Source organism: Mirounga leonina, unplaced genomic scaffold (genome assembly GCF_011800145.1).
Source record: "Mirounga leonina isolate KUSES-001 unplaced genomic scaffold, KU_Mleo_1.0 Mir_128, whole genome shotgun sequence".
Lineage (NCBI taxonomy): Eukaryota > Metazoa > Chordata > Mammalia > Carnivora > Phocidae > Mirounga > Mirounga leonina.
In genome coordinates this window covers 20733677-20755336 of record NW_023270320.1, presented here as the reverse complement: position 1 = coordinate 20755336, position 21660 = coordinate 20733677, and the positions used below count along the sequence as shown (strand labels likewise).

General features: G+C 39.1%; 1 protein-coding gene across 5 annotated transcripts in view; it reads left to right on the top strand.

The window, feature by feature from the left end:
• Window positions 1-21660, top strand: part of MTUS1 (microtubule associated scaffold protein 1) — a 167825-nt gene that overhangs the window by 112168 nt on the left and 33997 nt on the right. For 4 of the 5 annotated variants that reach the window (XM_035004151.1, XM_035004152.1, XM_035004150.1 and 1 more), the window contains one exon: window positions 19316-19530. In XM_035004151.1, coding sequence (XP_034860042.1) covers window positions 19316-19530 — 215 coding nt within the window. Of the gene's footprint in view, window positions 1-1839; window positions 2358-19315; window positions 19531-21660 lie in introns of those variants that run through there. The other variant, XM_035004153.1, reaches the window with a different exon arrangement.

Below are 21660 nucleotides of genomic sequence, written 5' to 3'. Positions count from 1 at the left end.
CAAACAAAACAAAACAAAAAAAAAACCAAAACAACGAACAAAAAACTGCATGACATCTGAAATGGGGTGGTATCAGGTCTGTTTTTAACACCAATATTTAATTTGATTCTATTTATGATTGTAACGCTGATTGATATTTTAGTTACAAGTTTTTTTTGGGGGGGGAGAGTGGCAGGAGGAGAGGTGGTTATGACATACTCATGCAGAATCTGGAAAAAGGGTGATTGTTTAATAATAAACTGTGATAAAGTGAAAAGGCAACATCTCAGTGTAGTTTTCTTTAATTCCTTGGTTATTTGTGCTTCTGTTGCCATGGGTGCGGTGTGTTTTCAAGATCCATCCTGTGTGTATCAACAAGTTGTATCTTTCCCACAGGTAACCCTTGATAAGATACTTGGGTTTGTGTCTCTTATTGACAGTTTCTAAGATGATAGGCTCCGGAGTTGAGGAAGAGGGAGAAAGAATTATTCAGAATGTCCTTTCTTGCCCATCTCCTTCCCTCTTCACACCCTAAATGTTCTGTAGACTTTCTGAAACTGTTGCTGCCCCCTGTACTTTTTAATAGCATTTAATACTTGAGGTTATTTACAGCTAACATTTTCTAAATTTATTTCTAAGTCTTGTTTTCTGAGGAAATCTTGGAAACAAACATAGATCCTTTTTTGCACGTTTTCTTTTTTTTAATGGAAAAAGGGTTATTGGGTTATTCCTGATTATTAATATTACCTTTGCTTAAGTAAGCATGTTGTGGGGTACTTTTCTTACATCCACACCTTCATCTTCCTTTAGTTTTTGCCATCATATTTTAATGTACTTTTACAACTACCAAGATAAACATTTAACAGATCCAAATAAAACAGATCCTAGCTTGTTCCTAGTCTCAAAACATTACTATGAGAGGCCACCTGATTTTTCGTAAATGCAATTGATAAAACGGTTAAGTCTCTTCTTGAAAATGTGGCCTGATTAATTTTATTCCTCTGGAACTATTATATTACATCTGGTAGAGAAATTGTGTTAACCTTTTTTGTTGTTGTTGATTAGTGAGGTCCTCAGAACATGACTATTAAAGTTGAACCTTTTATCAATCTGCCACTAATAGAAGTTTTATTAAAAACCATACCTGGGAGGGGCACCTGGGTGGCTCAGTCGTTAAGCGTCTGCCTTCGGCTCAGGTCATGAACCCAGGGTCCTGGGATCGAGCCCCGCGTCGGGCTCCCTGCTCTGCGGGAAGCCTGCTTCTCCCTCTCCCACTCCCCCTGCTTGTGTTCCCTCTCTCGCTGTCTCTCTCTCTGTCAAATAAATAAAATCTTTAAAAAAACAAACAAACAAAAAAAAACCATACCTGGGAACATCTATTACTTGAAGCCATTTTATTTTTTTTATTTTTATTTTTTTTAAAGATTTTATTTGTTTATTTGACAGAGACACAGTGAGAGAGGGAACACAAGCAGGGGGAGTGGGAGAGGGAGAAGCAGGCTTCCCGCTGAGCAGGGAGCCCGATGTGGGGCTCGATCCCAGGACCCTGGGACCATGACCTGAGCCGAAGGCAGACGCTTGACAACTGAGCCACTCAGGTGCCCCTTGAAAACCATTTTTTTAAAAAAAAGTGTATCCGAAGTATCGGGTATATATATAGATTTACATGCAAAATATTTGAAAAAAATGCCCAGTGTCATCACTGTGAATATAATTAAAATTTTAAAAATCAGAATATAGATGACTGAAAAGAAATCTTAATTTTCTCCTAATTCCTAAATAAGCATTCAGTGCTCAAAGTAGTTAATTTCCCTTAGCAGTCTTTCAAGTAGTGAGAGAATCCATGACCTTATTGGTTGTTATATAAAGCTCCTAAGACCACCCACTTTCTCCTCCCCTTTACCATCTCTGATGAAAACCATAACAACCTCTAAGCATGTACAGTGTGATGTAATTCAGAGGCTGCTTACTGCTGGATCTGCTTACAGGAGATTTTAGTCAGAGGAAGTGTATTGTTTTGGCAACATCTGGAAGTGAAAACGGAAGCCAGGAACATTTGGATAGCTCTGGGGTTTTTTTTGTTTTGTTTTGTTTTTTTCCCTTTTGTGTATGTGCAGTGGAATGACATTTGCTATGTAGGCATGTTTTCTCCCGCTGTTATTTCTTGGCTTTGAAGAGTACTGAGTTTACAAAGACAGTATGTGATAGTCCCTGGAAGCTGTTTCTTCTGTGAAATCTTTTCACCTGCTCTGAAGACATGTTGTTGTCTCCCAAATTCTCCTTATCCACCATTCACGTACGACTGACTGCCAAAGGATTGCTTCGAAACCTCCGACTTCCTTCAGGGTTTAGGAAAAGCACTGTCATTTTCCATACAGGTTTGTCTTGCATACATCTCTGTTGAGTGGTGCATGGGGGACATCTTGATTAACTTGCAGCTGCTTATCGGAAATTTTCTAAGGAGATACATACTTGAGGAAAGAAAGCTCTGAGAGAACGAGGCTTTCTTTGGAGAACTAGGCATTTTGCTCTTAACATTTCAATACACGAGCGTCTGATAACTTTGATTCTGTTTAAGCAGATGTGTGTTTGTTTTGTTTATAGAGAGCAGAATTTTTGCCTTGGTGCTCCCTAGCTCTTTTCTGACACGAACAAGATCTGTGAAAATCAACACCTGTTAAATTACATTTTCAGATGATTTTGGAAATAGGACGTGTGTAAATTAACATTGCTCTCCTCCTTCAAGGAGGAGATGAAATGAGAGGGGTTCTATAGTTTTTCATTATGTACTTTCTCAGTGAGATTATGATAGGTTAGCTTAACATGCTGAACGATTTCTAAGTTCTAAATATTTCCGAAATTAAACATCCTGGCAGTTGTGGAGAGGTAAAAAGTGAGCCACAAAACCAAACAAAACTTAAGTTTTCCCGGCTTCCTAGTGAAAATGTTTGCAGTCACAAAAGACTGCCTTTGTATTCTCTGTGCCTAAGACGGAAGTTAATGCAGTGAATATTTTAGGCATCTGTAGACCTGCATGCTCACTTTTAGGGGATTCAGTTAATTGCCTCACAATTTCCCTTTTGTTCCAGATAATAATTGCAGTTATGGTAAATTATGTTGGTTTTATGCTGTAAAAACAGGTGTGTTATTATATTTGATTCTGGCTGGTTAGTGTTGACTGTAATAGGACTGTTTGAGTATGTAAATAGATTTTTTTTCTTGTTTCTTATTCATGTCAGCCCTGATGTGTCTTGTTTTCCATCTCTGTCCCTAGTGATTTTTTTTTTCCAGCTGACTGTTTTTAGTTTTCCCAGAGGCATCTCCCTTCCCTCGTGGGATATCTCTCATTTTTTCCAGGACCTTCTCATGTTTCATAACTCCCCTTGACCTGTCACTGAAGTCTGCCAACCTTTCCCTCGGCCTGAGCTGGCAGCTGAAGGTGAATAGGTGTTAGAAGCCAGAACAGTGGCCCTCTCTCTCCAGGCCTAAATGCCTCTGTCATTTTTTCTACCTTAGAAAAAAGGTAAAGAAATAAAAGGGTGTCTTGTATTTGCAATAATCTGTATGATCTAAAATAGCTCCAGATAGCTTTTAACTTAAAAAATAAATAAATTTGTGCTCCAAGTAAAAGAGAAAGTCAAACTGTACAGAGGTTCTGCAATTCCAAGTGAGCCTGTGTCTTGCCCAGGCCCCCTGCCCTGAGGCCACCACTCTCCCGGGTGCTTGCAAAGCCTTCCAGTAACTTGCTCATCATATGTAAGCCTGCGTAGATTTTTATAGACTCTTTGGTTATAAAGGAATGGTATATTATATATACTCTTCTGTAGCTTGCTTTTTAAAGTTAATATATCTTAGATTTTCATGTTAACACATGTTTATCAACCTCTGCTTTTTAATAGTCATGGGAGCCGTGATCTATTTAACCGATCTTCTTCTGGTGAACATTTTAGGTCGTTTATTGTATTTTCGTGAAGCACATAAATTTCCAAGGCAGCTTAAGCAAAAGACAAAAGACTTTTATTATCAGACTTTGACTAATAGTTGCTATTTTAGGTACCTTTTGTCTTTGGAATTTCTGTAAAAACACTTTGCAACATTTGTTTGGCTGTAGTGAAATTTTTGGAGCCTGTGTGCACCTAGAAGTGATCTCGTTTACCTTCTTTGACACCAGGAAGTCAGAGGCCCAGAGAAGTGAATTAATGTGCTCAAGGGCACAAAGGGGCAGAAATGGGATTAAAACCTGGCCCCTCTGTTTAGAACTCTTGGCTTCTAGATTTTCCTGGCTGCGACTTCTGCTGTAATTCTGTTAGATCTGGTGAATAATAATGATGAAAAAAGAGGTTTTTGGGTTTTTTTTTCTTTTTCCCCTGTGTAGGAAGCATTTAAAAATTATGTAAAGACTATAATTCTACTTACCCAGTAAGAATCTTTTGTGAGCTTATCCCATATTATGTAATTTAAAGGTCTGAGACATTTCTCAGTGAAATGGATACTGAAGTCCCTGCATGTAATCTTATGGGCTATGAACTGTAACTCGTGTTTGTATTCTTAATAAAGTGAGTGCTGTTGGCCTTGGTTGCCAGAGTGGCAGTGTGGGATTCTAGAGCTAGAGTAGTGGCTCAGTGTAAAAACAAATAGAGATTTAAAAGGGTGGAGTCTTAGGTTCTTAAAACCAATTAGTCGTGGATAAATGAGGAAGAACAGTGATTCAACTGTGACTGATGTTATAGGACAGGATAAAGGAAAAACATGGTGTCATGAATATTAACTGAATTTGGGCGATAAGGGGAGAATGAGTTTAGATAAGATGAATTTTCAGGTGTAATACATCCAGGGTTTTTAATCTATAGCCAGAAAAATTCATAGCATTTGAGGTTAAGGGGACCTCAGAAGTCATCTCACCTGATTCCTTTATTTTGTACCTCTGTGTGTTACTAGCTTGGTTACTAGCAGAACTAAGGCTACAACCCCAGGCTCTTGGAATCCATATCTAGTGCATGTGACTTTTGATCTCAGGGTTGTGAGTTCGATTCCCATGTTGGGTGTAGAGATAAATAAAAACTTTAAAAAAAATTTTTTTGTTTAAAGTAAGCTCTACGACCAGCATGGGGCTTGAACTCAAGACCCTGAGATCAGAAGCTGCATTCTCTACTGACTGAGCCAGCCGGGTGCCCACTTTCACCTTTTTCCAGTCTTTTACATTGCAGGATTTATTCATTCATTTCATAAGTGAATACCTGTTAGACACGGACTGTGTGCCAGGTTCAATGCTAGATGCTGAAAATATAACCAGGACTAAGTCACACATGGCTCCTGCCTGCACACAGCCCATAATTAAACAGAACATCAAGTGATTACAGTAGGACATGGACTAGGCAGCTCCTAGCAGGTAAAGCTAACTTTATCGAGGTCTTCCAGAAGAAGTGCCGGTTAAGCTGGAATCTCAGGATATGTGGAGTTAGCCAAGACACAGAAAGTGCTCAAGGCGAGCATACAGCATGGGAAAGCCTCGAGCTAGGAAGAGGATGGCTCCTTCAAGGAAACTAAAGAATTTTAATATGTCTGAGCATAGAATGTAGACGGAGAGGTGCTAGCAAGGAGGAGGATGATCACAGGGACCCAGGCGGACCAGGGCCCCTTTATTGAACCCCTATATAAGGGGGCACTGTGTGCTCCTGTACGTTGTTCTTGGGTGGCACCCCTTCCCAGAATGTGTTGTCGAATCCAGGAGGTCATGGCCTCTGTAAATAGGGGAAGACAAGGAAAAGTGAATTTGTCAGCGTTCTGAGTGATGTTGCAGGATGTCAAGCACAGATGAAGATCTCCACGTCAGGGAAGTGCTAATGAAGTCCAGAAGTGATTTCAGTGGCTTGCCAAAATGCTGGCAATAGTCTCTCTTGCCAAAATAGGCAGCTCTGTTTCAGAATTTTGCGTCTGCATATGGGTTCTCATTTTATAATGAGTCATGGAAGGAAAAGAATCTTCTTAGTTGAAATATGCCTTACCACCAGTTTTATTAGAATTCAGTTTCTCTTTCAAGCTGGAGATACCTGTATTTATTATGAAAAGTGCCATTTTGAACCTCAGAGAGTTAATATATTTTTTTATTGAAGTGAAGGCAGTTCACTGCACTTAGATTTCTTTTTGCTGAGCTAGTGAGATTAAAAGTTATTATGGGGCGCCTGGGTGGCTCAGTAGGTTAAGCTTCCAACTCTTGATTTCTGCTAAGGTTTCAGGGTGGTGAAATCCATCCCTGAGTCATCTTTCATGCTGGATGTGAAACCTGCTTAAGATTCTGTCTCTCCCCCTCTCTCCCTCTGTAAAGAAATAAATGAAAGCAATTATAGCAAAGGGGAGGGGTGTAGTACATATATACTGAGGAGGGGCAGAAGGATTGTTATTTTTAGAGAGGCAGTGGTAGGGGCAGAGGGTGAGGGAGAGAGAATGTCAAGCAGACTCCCCACTGACCGCAGAGCAGAATCGGGCTCAATCTCAAGACCCTGAGGTCTTGAGATCATGACCTGAGTGCTCACCGACGGAGCCACCTTGGCTCCAGAGGAGGGGCGGAAGTATTATTAATGGAACAAGATATTTACTTAAAGCCACACTAAAGAGAGTCCTTTAGACTGTTCAGTAAGAACGGGGCAGAATACGAATAAATTTGTTTAATTAGAACGAAACTCCTCAAATTATGTTTGGTATTCATTTTTGAGGCTGTAAAGAATTGCTTTTAGCTGCAGTTTGAGACAGCTTAACTAAGAAGTAACTTACTTGTTTCACCTAACTTGTTTGTTTCACCTACAGTGTTGTTCAGTGGCTCAGCAACGTCAGGATCAACATCTCTCTTTTCTTGGCTCCCTCCTCCTGTTGCCTGGCGGTCTCTCGATTGCTGCTCCAGGCAGGAAAGAAAAAAAAAAAAAGAAAGAAGAGAAAGGGGTGGGTGGGTGGTGCCAAATCACAAAGCTTACGTCTCATTGGCTAACTTGCAGTCACATGGCTGGCTACCTGCGCGCGAGGCTGTGGAAGTGAGTGACTTCTCCATTCTCAAGAGCATGCAGGTACAAGAGAGGTTAGAGCCTTCGGATAGTATCTGACCAGAGAGGGTCAAACCCTTAGTTCTCAAAAGCTGATATCAGCTGCTTAAAAGTAAGGGGAGTATAGCATTTAACAAGCCTGACCTTGCAACAGACTTTATTTATTTATTTTTTTCTCTTTCATAACGTGGATGGGTTTTGGTAATGATTACCTATCTTGTAATTATTTCAATTAAACACTTTGAAGTCACTTTGGACATATAGATCAATATTTTATTTTGATGTTAAATGAAGTAATTTTCAGTGATAATACATTGAGAAAGAATGTCTCAACTCGACATATGGCTTTTATATATTTAAAATGTGTTAAAGGTTAATATTTTTATTCGTACATTTGTGGTAAGTATTGCCAAGGTGATGCTAAATAAACTTGAATTTCTCTTTTGTTTCTCACACTACGAAATTCAGAAGTCAATGAAGCCATTTTAGAAGGCTTCCATTAAAAAAAACAGATGTATTAGAACTTGTGTGTAAAAAGTTAAAAGATTCGGGGCGCCTGGGTGGCTCAGTCGTTAAGCATCTGCCTTTGGCTCAGGTCATGATCCCAGGGTCCTGGGATGGAGCCCTGCTCAGCGGGAAGCCTGCTTCTCCCTCTCCCACTCCCCCTGCTTGTGTTCCTGCTGTCCCTATCTCTCTGTGAAATAAATAAATAAAATCTTTAAAAAAAAAAAAAAGTTAAAAGATTCAATCATTTGTAGATTACAAAAGACATCAAAGGGACCAAATTCAAGAATAACAGATGAGAGACATAGCCTTCCACCACTCCCTTGTTCCTGTACTGTGAATCCACATTCTTCCTTTGGCTTCCTTGAAAGCAGGCTTGAAGATCTTGCTGGCCTTTTGCCACACTGATAAGCACTTACTGAGAACTGATGTTGTGCATGGGGTTAGGCTAAAAACATTTGTCGTAGATCGATACTAAGCTCCAGTCGCTGTGGCGGTCTTCGAGCTACAGCTTTGCTCTGACACTAAAAAGGGCCATTTTGTAGTTAGAGCAGTCTACTTAAGAAGGCAGTGTTGTGTTAAATCAATTTTCATTCATAATAGGTAATGTTTTGATAAGTTTTTTTTTTTAAAGGATTTTATTTATTTGTCAGAGAGAACACAAGCAGGGGGAGCAGCAGAGGGAGAGGGAGAAGCGGGCTCCCCACTGAGCAAGGAGCCCGATGCGGGACTTGATCCTAGGACCCTGGGATTAGGACCCGAGCCGAAGGCAGATGCTTCACCCAGGTGTCCCATGTTTTGTTAAGTTTTTTATTTATTTTTTATTTTTTTATTTTTTTTAAAAGATTTTATTTATTTATTTGACAGAGAAAGACACAGCGAGAGAGGGAACGCAAACAGGGGGAGTGGGAGAGGGAGAAGCAGGCTTCCCACGGAGCAGGGAGCCCAATATGGGACTCGATCCCAGGACCCTGGGATCATGATGAGCCGAAGGCAGACGCTTAACGACTGAGCCACCCAGGCACCCTTGTTAAGTTTTTTAGAAGTTAGATGTAACTCACATGTTTCACATAGCTGAAGTTTTACTACACTAAGTTGTGTTTTAATGTAGGAATCTATTTTCTCCCAAACATGGAAAGTACATCATACATTACAGTTTGGAGTTGGATTCAGGATAGGAAAATTGCGGTGTCTTTCACCAGGAGCAACTAGAGGAATATGGCAGAAAATTTAGTAAATACATAATTAGAACAATTGAAATGTTCTGAGAGAGTTCTGGTTAATAGAGAATCACCCTATAAATAAAACAGTATAGATTATAATACTTTAGAGCTAAAAGTGGTTCATTAACAGTATATGCACATTATTTATTAGGTAAAAAGATGTCAGATGTGGCTTTAAATGTTTCCAACATTGAGCATCATTTTTCTATGTTCATCTTAGGTGATATGTTGAGTTATTTTAGCATGTGAGAGTCCTTTTTATAAATAGCAATTATCTAGCTCTTGGGAAAATTAAGACCAATAGAGCTTTCTTTTGGGTGAGAGACTTGCCTTTTTCCCTTTGTTCTCTGGTGACCCGAGTTTGAGGCACCTGTCTCTTCAATTTTTTTTCTTTAACTGGTTAGTATTTTGATCGAATTACCTTCTCTTTTTTATTGTTTGTGTCATAAAAATTTCTAAGGTTGGTTGTTTTCATTGGCTGTTTTTCATTTCAACTGTAAGATAGTCTGTGGTCTGTAATACACATTTTTTTTTTTTAAGATTTTACTTATTTATTTGACAGAGAGAGAGATAGTGAGAGCAGGAACAAGCAGGGGGAGTGGGAGAGGGAGAAGCAGGCTCCCCGCGGAGCAGGGAGCCCGATGTGGGACTCGATCCCAGGACCCTGGATCATGACCTGAGCCGAAGGCAGACGCTTAACGACTGAGCCACCCAGGCGCCCTGTAATACACGTTTTTGACCCACTTTGTCACAGTTGGGTACATTTCCCCCCCCCATTTAGGTCTTATGCCTGCATGTGCCTGGGTTCGGTCATGCTGTTTCCCTGGGTCTCCTGTCTTTTCAACATAGGATTGCAGCAACCCAGATGCAGGGATTAGGACACTATCTGCGGCTGTGAGTGAGCCCTGACCCACAGGGGATGGCCTCACGGCACAATGGTGACCTCATGTGAGCTGGCTAGCTCGAGATGTAAAAGTCAGAGAGCAGATAGCGTTAAAAAATTCCAAACTGGCAAATGCGCTTGAGGTAGGAACTGCAAAGGGAAGGGCTTCGTAGACTTTTTGGTCTTGTTTTGGAATCCATTCCTAGTGGTGACAAAGTTCCAAGTTGTTCTCGGTGCTGCATTCTTCTGTGTGTTAAATTAAAAATGAAAAAGGACGCCTTGTGGGTGTATGTCAAAATTACTGAAATCAAAAGAACTGCTTGGTGTAAGCGGGCTCTGGGATGTCAGGCAGGTTTTTAGCTGCCTATTCATTTGGGTAAGTCAAAATGATCATTAAGACAAAAACAAAAAACAGAAGTCCACATGAAGGCTAGAACTTAATATTTTCGGTAATTTGTTTAATAATAAAGGGGGAAAAGCCAGTACCAATGACTGCTGTCTTGAGAAACAGCATCTCATTCACAGTGGTGGGAACTTGGTGGATGATGTATATTTTATTCCTTTCCTTGTGCTCTGTGAAAAGTCCTATCCAGTTTGCTCATCTATAGTAAGTATAACAAGAGATACTTGTTTCCTGTTTAGGTTGAAATAAAAATTCAGATTTTTCCTCTATTTTTGGATGAAATTTTGATGAAATTCCACTGTTTCTGATGAAATTTTGATGTTAGATGATTACAGTTAAAATATTTACATTCAATATCTTCAGAACTATTAGTGTTATAGGCCTAAAATTGTAGTACTTGCAGATTTTTTGCTCTGTTCCATTTTTATGCTCTTTTAGTCCTGAAATTCATAAACTTAACATTAAGGTGAACTTCTAGATTTTTTAGAGAACCAGTAAATCGAGGGAGGTAATATCTTCTTAAAAGTATTCCTGGATATAATGAATTTGTTTCCTTTGTAGTTAGTAGTCCATTTTAAGAACATGAGAGATCTGCGTATTTCCTGCCAGCTACATGGAAAATGGTTATAGGTCAAGTTTGGAATTTTTTTTTTTTTTGAGGAAAAATTGTGTAAGCATAATTATTCTGAGATGGGAGTTTTTAATATGAATATACCTTCTGTTCTGTAATCTGCTTTTAAAATTTTAAAAAGAAAAACCCTTCTACATGTAATACAAACTGTTGCAACAAATTCTGACTATATATAGTAATGACAAAATATAGTATTGTAAAATTTTAAATGCTTAGGTGTCTTAAAGTCTTACCCTCCACCCCAAAGAGAATTAACTTGGGTAATTTTAAAAGTCTTAATATCATTTTCGTGAGCTTGAATTGTTCCATGTAAATAAATGCCATACCTACCTAGAATAGGAAAAATTGTATGTGGCTTCTAAATTGTGATTACTATTAATTCTTTCAGAGTAAACAAATAATGAAAGGAACACTACAAAGGTTTAAATAAATTGAAGGTAATAAAGTGATGACATGAATGACAACTTAAAAAAACATCTTGGTGAGATGATACAGATTACCAGGGATTTACTCGTCCGTTGATACAAGTAGGAAGTATGTGTTCATACATTTGCATTAGGGGCAGTATTCAGGACAGTAGCAGATAAAGAGCTGATTGCTCCTCAGGAAAATGACACGGTGGATGATTAAATTTGGGAGAGTATTACGGAGCAGGTGAGTCTAGAATGGATCCTTTTTGGAGCCTAAAGAGCAGAGTGTCAGTGTCGTAACGCCTTCCTCACTGTGTCCCACGCCAGACTCTCCCTCTCTCCGCCCTCGCTCTCATCCCCACATGCTCATCTACTCCTCTTGTGTTATTTCCTAGCTGGAAACTCATGACTCCTCCCAGGCTCCCCTTGATCGAACTGGTCAGGACCCCTGTTCTGCCTCATAAACACTGTTTCCTGCCTGTTCTCACTGCCACAGACCCATGGCTTCTCTGGGTCTCCCTCCTGACCTGCCCGTGCACCTCTCCTCTCTTTCACGGTGCCCCCAGACCCCTGCTCAGTGTCGCCCTCTGCCACCTCCATGGTAAAACCTTGTGTCACCCTGCCTGTGCTTCAGCCACCTCATTGTGCTTTAACTTTGGGAGTACCCAGGGCGTCCATACCCCGGCGCCTCTGCTGGCCTTTACTCCTTATCTGTCTGCCAGATGTGCAAATGCCCGTGCAAACTCGGCCTCCTGAACCCTTTGCTGACTGCCCCAGATCTAGGTGTTTCTCCACCTGGACTCTCACCACACTCTCCACGCAATTCTGTCAGCTAATGATCAAATCATATTGCCATTGCTGATGGCTTCTCTCTCACTGATGCATGCAAGTTCCTTAAGAGCAGGGACCAGTTTGTTAGAAGCACATCCAATTGACATTTACTGAATGAACAGTAGTCATTTGGGTGATTGGTTATAACTGGATCCTCCCTCTTATTAGAACATGTATTTCCCAGTAGTTTCCATTTAATGCTTTGCTTCCGTGGGATATCTCAGGGTAAGCGCCCATCATCCAATGCCTAGGAAATGAACTGAAAGAACTTATGTAGAGATAGGTGTCCCTTTTAAGGGTTTTAGGAGTGCTGGGTCAGGTCAAGGAAGAAAGAAGAGAATCGATTGTCTGTCCAGAGCGCTGGCAGAGATGGAGAGGGCCCTCACCAGCCCATTAGTTCATTACCTACATTTTATTACCTCACACATATTAGTTTTCAGTGCAGATAGGTGGATTCTGTGAGAACTGAACAGGAAGAGATGAATAGTAGGGAACCACGATTCAGCCAAGATGCCGGCGGTCTTCATGCATGCCTGTCCACCACCACCTTCCTCTACATGCCTCCCCTCTCTCCCACAGGACACCAGGACAGGTCCTACCACCACCCAGCAAAGTTATCGTGGGAGATTTCGAAAAATACTTACTGAGCAAATGACAAGGTCAATAGTATACAAAAAAACTAGGCAACGTTAGTTATTAAATGCAGTGTATAGTTTTGCATTTCATGGAAGCCAAGGCAAACTATTCCTGCAGGTCTTGTCTCTTACTTGACTTTACCATTTGGAAAGGCTTGTTTGGCCTTAAGAGAGATGTGTCTTCAGCAGGTAATAGGTTGGTCCATGTCTTAATGGTTAAGTTTTTCTCAAAAACCTTTTTGTCTTGACTTGGGGATCTATATGCCTGAGTGACTAGAACCTGAAAAGGGGGCCTGTTCCTCTTTACCCAACTACTTTCTTCAAAATGATGATAAATAAGTTCATTAGACTAGTTTGAAATTTTATTAAATTGAGGTTTTGGAGTAGAAGGAACAAAGATAGCAGACAGTGTTATCCAATTGTTTTCAAGTAAGCACATGTCTTTGATTCATGACTTTTGTTTTCCTGATGGAGGTTTCAATTTCATTAGAGTAAGTCCCAGGACGATTGGATCAGACATGATATTGGTAATTATCTTGTTGACAGATATCCAAATCTATGTAGAAGGTAATATGCAATTTTAAGGGTTTCTGACTAAGTTGATTCTTTGAAATCACATGTCCTGTTAATGGGTATAATAAATTATATTTTTAAATACAGCTGCATTGCCAGAATGGTAACATGTTAAAAAAGGGGACATGGGCAAATTTGGTTCATATTTTAATTTCCTACAAATCATGGTTCCTGTAGGACTTAAGGGAAACTGTTTTTTAGTACTATGAAGTACCCTTTTTATGAGCATTTTGGCTTTAAGCATCATTGAGATTTTTGCATCATTTCTGATCTTCAGTTTGGCCGGGGGGGGGGGGGGGCGGCGGGGAAGATAATCAAACTAGGTCATCAGCTACCATGTGGCACAATTTTGTCCTTAGGGAGCACAGTATATGGAGCAGAAGATTGAGGTCACAAGTTGATTTTCCAGCTCTAGGTAGAGGGCAGTCTGTTTGCTTATTTGCTCTTATGTTAAATTTTGAAGACATGTACTCTTAGAAGGATAGTATGTCAGTGTTTTCTTTCCTCCTTAAATGTAAATGTATTTTGAGTTGTCACATATGACAAAACCTGTATTATTTAGATTTTTGTCTCTATTTCCCAAGGAAGAAACATGGATTTTTTTTTGTAGCTAAGTGTTAACAATTTAAGTGCTCAGAATTTAGTTTAACCACCTTTATTTTTTTTTAAAGATTTTATTTGTGAGAGAGAGCGAGCGCGCGTGCATGAGTGAGCGTGAACAAAAGCAAGGGGAAGAGGTAGGCAGAGGGAGAAGTAGACTCCCCGCTGAGCAGGGAGCCCGACGCAGGGCTCCATCCCAGGACCCTGGGATCATGACCTGAGCCGAAGGCAGACGCTTAACCGACTGAGCCACCCAGGCATCCCCAATTTAACCACCTTTAAAAAATACTTTCTAATTTTGAAAAGGTGGTATGTTTACCCCATGATTAAAAAGTATAGAAAATATATTAGAACACCTTGTATCTCTCTGGTTCCTATTTTCTGAAAAGGTAAACAGTGTTAGTACTTGTATGTGTATTATGCAGTAATTTTGTTATGAACTTATAAGCAAAATGGAAAATGTGCTCTTATATTTTCATCATCACACGGCAGAGCATTCTGTCTACAGTGCTCTTTACTGTGGTTTTCTCATTTACAACAGAACATGTCCTAGTTCTCCGTTACAACTGTGCTATTTCATTATCTAAATGTACCATAAGTTTAACCAGTCTTCTATATGGACATTTGGGTTGCTTTTTGATCTTGTCCTTTGCAAACAAGTTTACAGTGGAAACCCTTCAGTTAATGTCACTGAATTCCCATGTAGGGTTCACAATAGGGTAAATTCTTGCTGACCAGCTATAAATTCACCAGTTGATGCTAGGGTGTGTTAGAGAAGGCTTATCATAAAGCTTTTATTGTTTTTAAAACGTCAGTTAAAGTTCTGCAGACGGACATGACCAGAATTGTTTTAAATGTTTGGATGAGATTCTTGGTGGGTAGCATGGAAAATTGTATCATGATGTACAGGTCAGACAATTCCAGTCACTACCTGAGGCAGAGTGGCGCTGTGTTCTAGGGATGGCGTTTGAGGTCTTCATGGCTGGATAAGTAAGGGCGCACGCTGATACGAGGGGCTCCCCTCTTGAAATGCCAGTTCTCCAGCCATTAAGAAAGCCAGAGAGGAGGACAGCTTTTCCTGAAATGCAGGTGCCACCCTCCTCCGCTTCCCTTGTTAGAGTCAATGCCTCAGTTCTGCAGCTGCAGGTGAAACAGTGACCAGGCAAAGCACAGATGAAAAGCAGCTAAGCACCAAGAGCCTTGCATGACTGGGGTGCAGTCAGACTCGGGCACTTGATGCTTTCCAGGGTGTACCGTAACAAACACTACTTACTGTTCATTCTAGTGTGACCTTAGCAGGATTCCTACTACAGTGTTGGGTCCTAGAGAACTTTCTAAACTTTCAGAGTATACCTGTCCTGACACTGTTAACAGTTCCAAAATATGGAGAAGAGGACTTTTATAAATACAGATGCCACTTTGTTATGAAAAGCCAAAGCAACCAAAATATAATAAAGGAAATGTATAGTCCCCAGTCTCACTTGTGGACCTAAGCCATCCGAATCCTCAGCAGCAAACTAGGGAACAGCTTACACTGTTGGACTGACATACCTGAAAAAATTAAGTTTGTTTTGGGGGATGGGGTGGGGTTGTGAAATGGGTCAACAGGGTCAAAAGGTACAAACTTCCAGTTATAAAATAAATAGGTCATGGGGATGTAACGTACAGCACAGGACTAGAGTTGATAATACTGTATTGTGTATTTGAAACTTGTTAAGAGAGTAGAATTTAAAGTTCTCATAAGAAAAAAAAGGTAGCTATGTCTGGTAACATGTTAACTAGACTGTTAGGGTGACCATTTCCCAGTATATACAAACAGTGAATCATTACCTTACACATCTGAAACTAATATATTAAATGTCACTTTTACCTCAGAAAAAAGGGGGGGGGATTACATTTCCGATGATTAAAAAAAGTTTTTTAATTAAAACAAAAGAATAGGTCTTAAGAATTTTAAGCCACTATGGCTTAAGAAAGCCTTTAACAAAATGGATCGGGTGGGAGGATGGGTTAGCCCGGTGGTGGGTATTGAGGAGGGCACGTTCTGCATGGAGCGCTGGGTGTTATGCACAAACAATGAATCATGGAACACTTCATCTAAAACTAATGATGTAATGTATGGTGTAATATATGGTGATTAACATAACAATAAAAAACCTGGAAAAAAACCAAAACAAAACAAAAAGGATCAAATTAAATAGAAGCTAGTAAAAACCATGATGATTTCAGAGCCTAATATGGAATCAGCAAATCCAACTTGTATTTCCTGAACACTTCAGAAACAGTGTGGACAGATTCTTAACATGATGTAGAGGTATTATTTTAAAATCTATATACATTGAGAAACATAGTTAATCTTAAGCCAAGATAAAAGTAAAGCTATCTACTTTAAAATAATGTTAGTAATGGAATTGACCATTTAATAAGAAAAAAAGATAATATCAAGTAATTTATCCAAACAATATTACTAGCAAATACTTTATAGTAAATTGTAAAAATGTAATACAGTGAAAGAAATTTAGTTTATACAAAGAAACCAAACGTAATATATAGCTATTGCCTCACTTTGGAATAAGAAATAATTTGAAGGAAAAATATAAAATCTGGTGCTACAAAAGGAGTACCTATATTTTGAACCTGAAGGCGGAAAAACAATGTTTAATACATTTATCTCCCTATGAAATAATGTACTAGAACTTGACTAGTGAATTTCATCTGGAAGTCTCAGTAGGCAAGAATTTTTTTTTTTAAAGATTTTTTTATTTATTTATTCATGAGAGACAGAGAGAGAGAGAGAGAGAGAGAGGCAGAGGGAGAAGCAGGCTCCCAAGGAGCAGAGAGCCCGATGCGGGACTTGATCCCAGGACCCTGAGATCATGACCTGAGCCGAAGGCAGACGCTTAACCATCTGAGCCACCCAGGCGCCCCAGTAGGCAAGAATTTTAAAGAATGTTTTCTTCAAAAATGTTAATATAAAGTACTTATATCTCAGATTTTGTAAATAATTATAACCTAACAGTTTTAAAACTCTGATACTGTGTTAAATAATAAAGTTAATTAGCATAGAAATTCTAGAAAGAGAATCAAACATTGTTAAGGGATTCAAGGAATGATAAACTCAAAGCAATCTATCAATAAATAAATGATTATTTCAGTTAAGTATTGGTAGGACATACAGCAATGATGTCAGGAGAATGCATTTATATCTGCAGTATGTTACAGGAAATTCTAGATGGTCAAAGAGTTAAAAGCTGTTTTTGGATGTTCTGTTTGTATAAAATCATATAAAACTATAAACATATAAGTTTGTACAAACATATAAAACACAGATGTTTATCTACATGTAGGTTTATTGAAAGGAAGAGTTACCAAATAACAGGCTTGGTATAATAAAGTAACATTTTATTACAATTACTGCATAAATGATTGTTTTTAGTTTTATATTAGATCTCCACCCCATCTCCACTTTCCAAGGTGGGTGACAACGGTAGAGAATGGGTGTTGGAGGCCTAAGTTCTGACTTTGAATCTGTCCCATAGATGCCATCCCACATGGGCAAGGTCCTTCCCACCCTGGAACCTCGCTTTCCCTATGGAGAGTTACTGAGTGGATGAAAGAGGGGAAAAATGAGAACTATGTAATTATTATAATGTTACATGAGAAATAGAACTCCTAAGAACCTTTTAGGAAATGACATGAAATAAAGGAATACTAATTTCAGATACTTTGACAAACTGTAAAATATTTAGATTATTTTTCATTAATTAGTTCATTAATATGTGACTCCATAAAGTTCTCCCTTCAGGACTTTAATATTAGGACTGTGAACTTGGTTGCTTTCTTCATGTGCTTTGGAAATGGCAGTTAGTACTAAACAGCTATTAATGATTAGTAAGGAAGACTAATGGACAAATACTTTCCCCTTCTCAAAGTATTTTTATTTTTATTTTTTTTAAGATTTTATTTATTTGTTTGACAGAGAGACACAGTGAGAGAGGGAACACAAGCAGGGGGAGTGGGAGAGGGAGAAGCAGGCTTCCTGCTGAGCAGGGAGCCCGATGCGGGGCTCGATCCCAGGACCCTGGGAGCCAAAGGCAGACGCTTAATGACTGAGCCACCCAGGCACCCCAATTGAAGTATTTTTTTTTTTTTAAAGATTTTATTTATTTATTCATAAGAGAGGCAGAGGGAGAAGTAGGCTCCCTACTGAGCAGGGAGCCCGATGCGGGACTCGATCCCAGGACCCTGGTATCATGACCTGAGCCCAAGGCAGACGCTTAACCATCTGAGCCACCCAGGCACCCCCGACTGAAGTATTTTTAAAACACAAAAGATACTTTAGTCATTTTAGAACAGTGAATTATCAAGTATTAATACAAATATGAATTGTTTAACCATAGAAAGTACCATAGAAAATGAGAGCCTTCTCCCCCCCCACCCCCCACCCCCTTCTTTATTTTAAAGAATATATTGAGTGTTTTTTGTCATTGGTTCTTGGAGCATGAATACTGAGGTTTATTTTCCTTCAAGAAATTACTTTAGTTTTCCTCCCCCTGAAAAATTGGAGAAAATAATTTCTGTCTGTAAAATTTTCTTAGGTTGGTTTTTTATCACAGAATGTGAATGTCGTAGGGAATGCCTCTGAAAACAAGGGAACTTTTTTTTTCCCTTAGTTTCTTGTGTCTTTTTTTTTTTTTTTTTCATGTTTTGTTTTGATTACTTGGCCTACTTACTTCAAGAAGCTAAGCAGCTTGTTTTGTGTTCTTCCAATTCTGTTTGATATTTAAAGTGACTGAGGCATTTGGAATCGTTCCAACACTGAACAGTTTTTCATTTAAAATAGAGTAATTCCCAGGACACCGTGGCATAGATAGTGAATAATCACTTAGCACAGCATCTTAGTTGGATTTGGAGTATTAGCATGAGCTTAAAAAAAAAACAAAACCATAGGCCATTATTAGTACTTGGAGAGGGGAAAAACAATAAAGCTTGTGTTTCATAGAAAACGGAAAAGGATGGTCAAGAATATAGTACTTTTAGCAGTGAACTTAAGGGGCAAAATATGAGTAGATTTTCAATATATGTAATGATTTATTAGAGATTAGGAAATGACTCGTCAGCAGTACAAATCTTTGTAATGACCAGGCCATCAGCAGGAAAGGATGGGAAGTTTGTAGAAAATGTGTAGGAAGAAGGAGAGGCATTGAAAGTCCAATCACTTGTGTTTTCCTTTCAGTATATGTGATCACAATACAGAGTCAGAGGACTTGTCATAGTCACAGTACTGTACCAATTTACCTAGAAAATCAGAAACTGCAATATGAACATTATTTTGCACGCAGTTTTCATGTTTCTGGATTGCTAAATTCACGTGTAATTCTCTGCCCTTTGTAAATCTTTTAAAGTCAGAGCTAAAGACCTTGTCTGTGTTTATAAATTCCAAACATCTAGATATTTGATTAGTTCCTGCTCTGATCCATATGCTTTCCTTATGTAAACATAGCTTAAATGCATTTCTGTGGCTTATCTAGTTGTTTTTGAACCCAGGTGGTAGTGATTATAAAAATTAAAATCTCATATTTTCCTATGTATACTTATTCCTTTTACAGTTGAAAAGGGCAGGCAAAAGAATCCCAGAAGTTTGTGTATCCAGACACAGACGTCTCCAGATGTGCTGTCCTCTGAAAAAACACTTGAATTGGCTCAATATAAAACAAAATGTGAAAACCAAAGTGGATTTATCCTGCAGCTCAAGCAGCTTCTGTCCTGTGGTAATATCAAATTTGAAGCATTAACAGTTGTGATTCAGCACCTACTCTCTGAGGTAAGGATGTCTACCCTCGAAAGAGTCTTTTCTCATTGAGGTGAGAGGCGTAGGAGGGGGGCAGTATTCACGCTTTTGTCTTGGGAATACTTTTCAGTTAATGAATGGTAAGAGCAGATATAATTCACCCAATTATGCTTTGTCATCTCACTTGATACCTGAGTCACTCTCTAGAAATTTGGGATTGAAACATTTCTACTACCTTCTTTTTGTTTCCAGAATCACTTAGACCAACAACGGCATAATTGTTATACTTTATACGCCTCCAGCGCATATTAGCATTATCAGTTTTTTAACTTACTTTTTTGTCTAACTGTACACAGCTTTCTGTATTACCTTTAATGCTTTGAAAAATGAGATTGATTATATTTGTGGGTCAAAGAACACTTCTGAGGTAACTCCCAGTATGGGTCTGGGGACTCTGAGAATTTCCGTCCATTCCTAAAATAGTTTGTGGTACAAATGCAAAACAGATTTTCTTTGCTTATTTATTCTTCCCTGACATTCTCCAAGGATGTTAGTTCAGGGACTAGTTAAAATTCATTGAGAAAACCAAGTATCTGTGAACTATGCTACTGGCCTAGCAACAGAAACTGCAATAATCTAAGGGGAAACACTGGGATGAGATCATATTTGAGCTCTTTAGATATTTTTTTGAATATTATTTGACAGAGTGCGCGTGCACATGCTTGAGCTGGGGGAAGGAGCAGAGGGAAGGACTCTCAAGCAGACTCCCTGATGAGCAAGGAGCCCAACCCAGGGCTCGATCTCATGACCCTAAGATCATGACCTGAGCTGAAATCAAGAGTCAGAGGCTTAACCCACGGAGCTACCCAGGCTTTTAAAATATTTAAAGTATTTTTAAATCATAGTCTAAAAAGATGGGTATTACATAACATCTCGAGAAGAAAACTGTTCAGTTTGCTTGTTCTGTAGGTCAGTTCAATCCAACCAATGTATGTTCCTTTCCTACAGAAGCTACTGTGATACAGTTACCAGTCTGGGGCAGGGGAGCCAGGCACCTGGTCTGTGCCTTTGCAAGTTACCAAGCTAATAGACAGTTAAGATCAATATTTGATGAACATTTTACAGCTTTGTCCAAAACATTGCTTTGAGAGGGAGATGGACACATTTACCTAGTTATTACAGTAGTATGTAGTCCTCCTGTTTCTCTTTAATATGTAAGGAAGGAATTGGAAAGCTGGCTCATATAACCAAGTAAGCTAAATTGGAAATGACATAATATTAAATGTAGGAAACAATTTGTCTGTCTATTTTGTGATAAACCAATTATCTTGCTTTACTATATTAGCCTAACCAGCCTCTCGTTCAATTCCTTCCTCTCCTTTCCCTCCCACATGAGATGAGTCATCAGTGCCGTGAGCCCTCATCCTGCACTGTTGCTGCTCTTCATCCCCTCTTTTCCATTCGTACTGATGCCAGCATTGTTCGGATTCCACATAACTGTCTACTGGATTACGATAACGTCTTAATTAGTCTTTAGGCTTGCACTGTCTTTACTATAATCTACCCCAAGCAGTGCTAACAGATTCATCTTTCCAAAGCATTCCACTCTGCTGATTCAGACCTTCAGTGGTTTCCCCATTGTCTGCAGCTGACCTGTCCAGCATGGTAGCTACTAGCTTTATGAAGGTACCGAGCACTTGAAGTGCCGTAAGGCTAAAATAAGATATGCAGACAAGCATTAAAACATACACCTGGATTTCAAAGACAGTATGAAAAAAGGGTGTAAGATACCTTGTGAATAATTTTTCTGCTGACTATATGTTGAAATGATAATATGTTGGATATACTGAGTTAAATAAAACACATTAAAATTTAATCTTTTAAACTTTTAAGAAATGTGGCTACTAGGAAACTAAAATTAGATACATGGCTCACATTATATTTCCTCTGGATGACTCTGGGGTATAACTTGGAGTGTAAGACTCTATAATTTGGCACGAGCTGCCCTTTTAAGCCTCACCTCACTGCCTATCTGCTCCGTATAATTAGTGAGGTAGAGGAGAAGCAAGAGGGATATAATGTGTGTTGAATATTTATGAAGTTCTAGACATTCTTACTTATTAAATCTTGTCCAAAGACACAAGTTGGAATTTACTAGGAAGA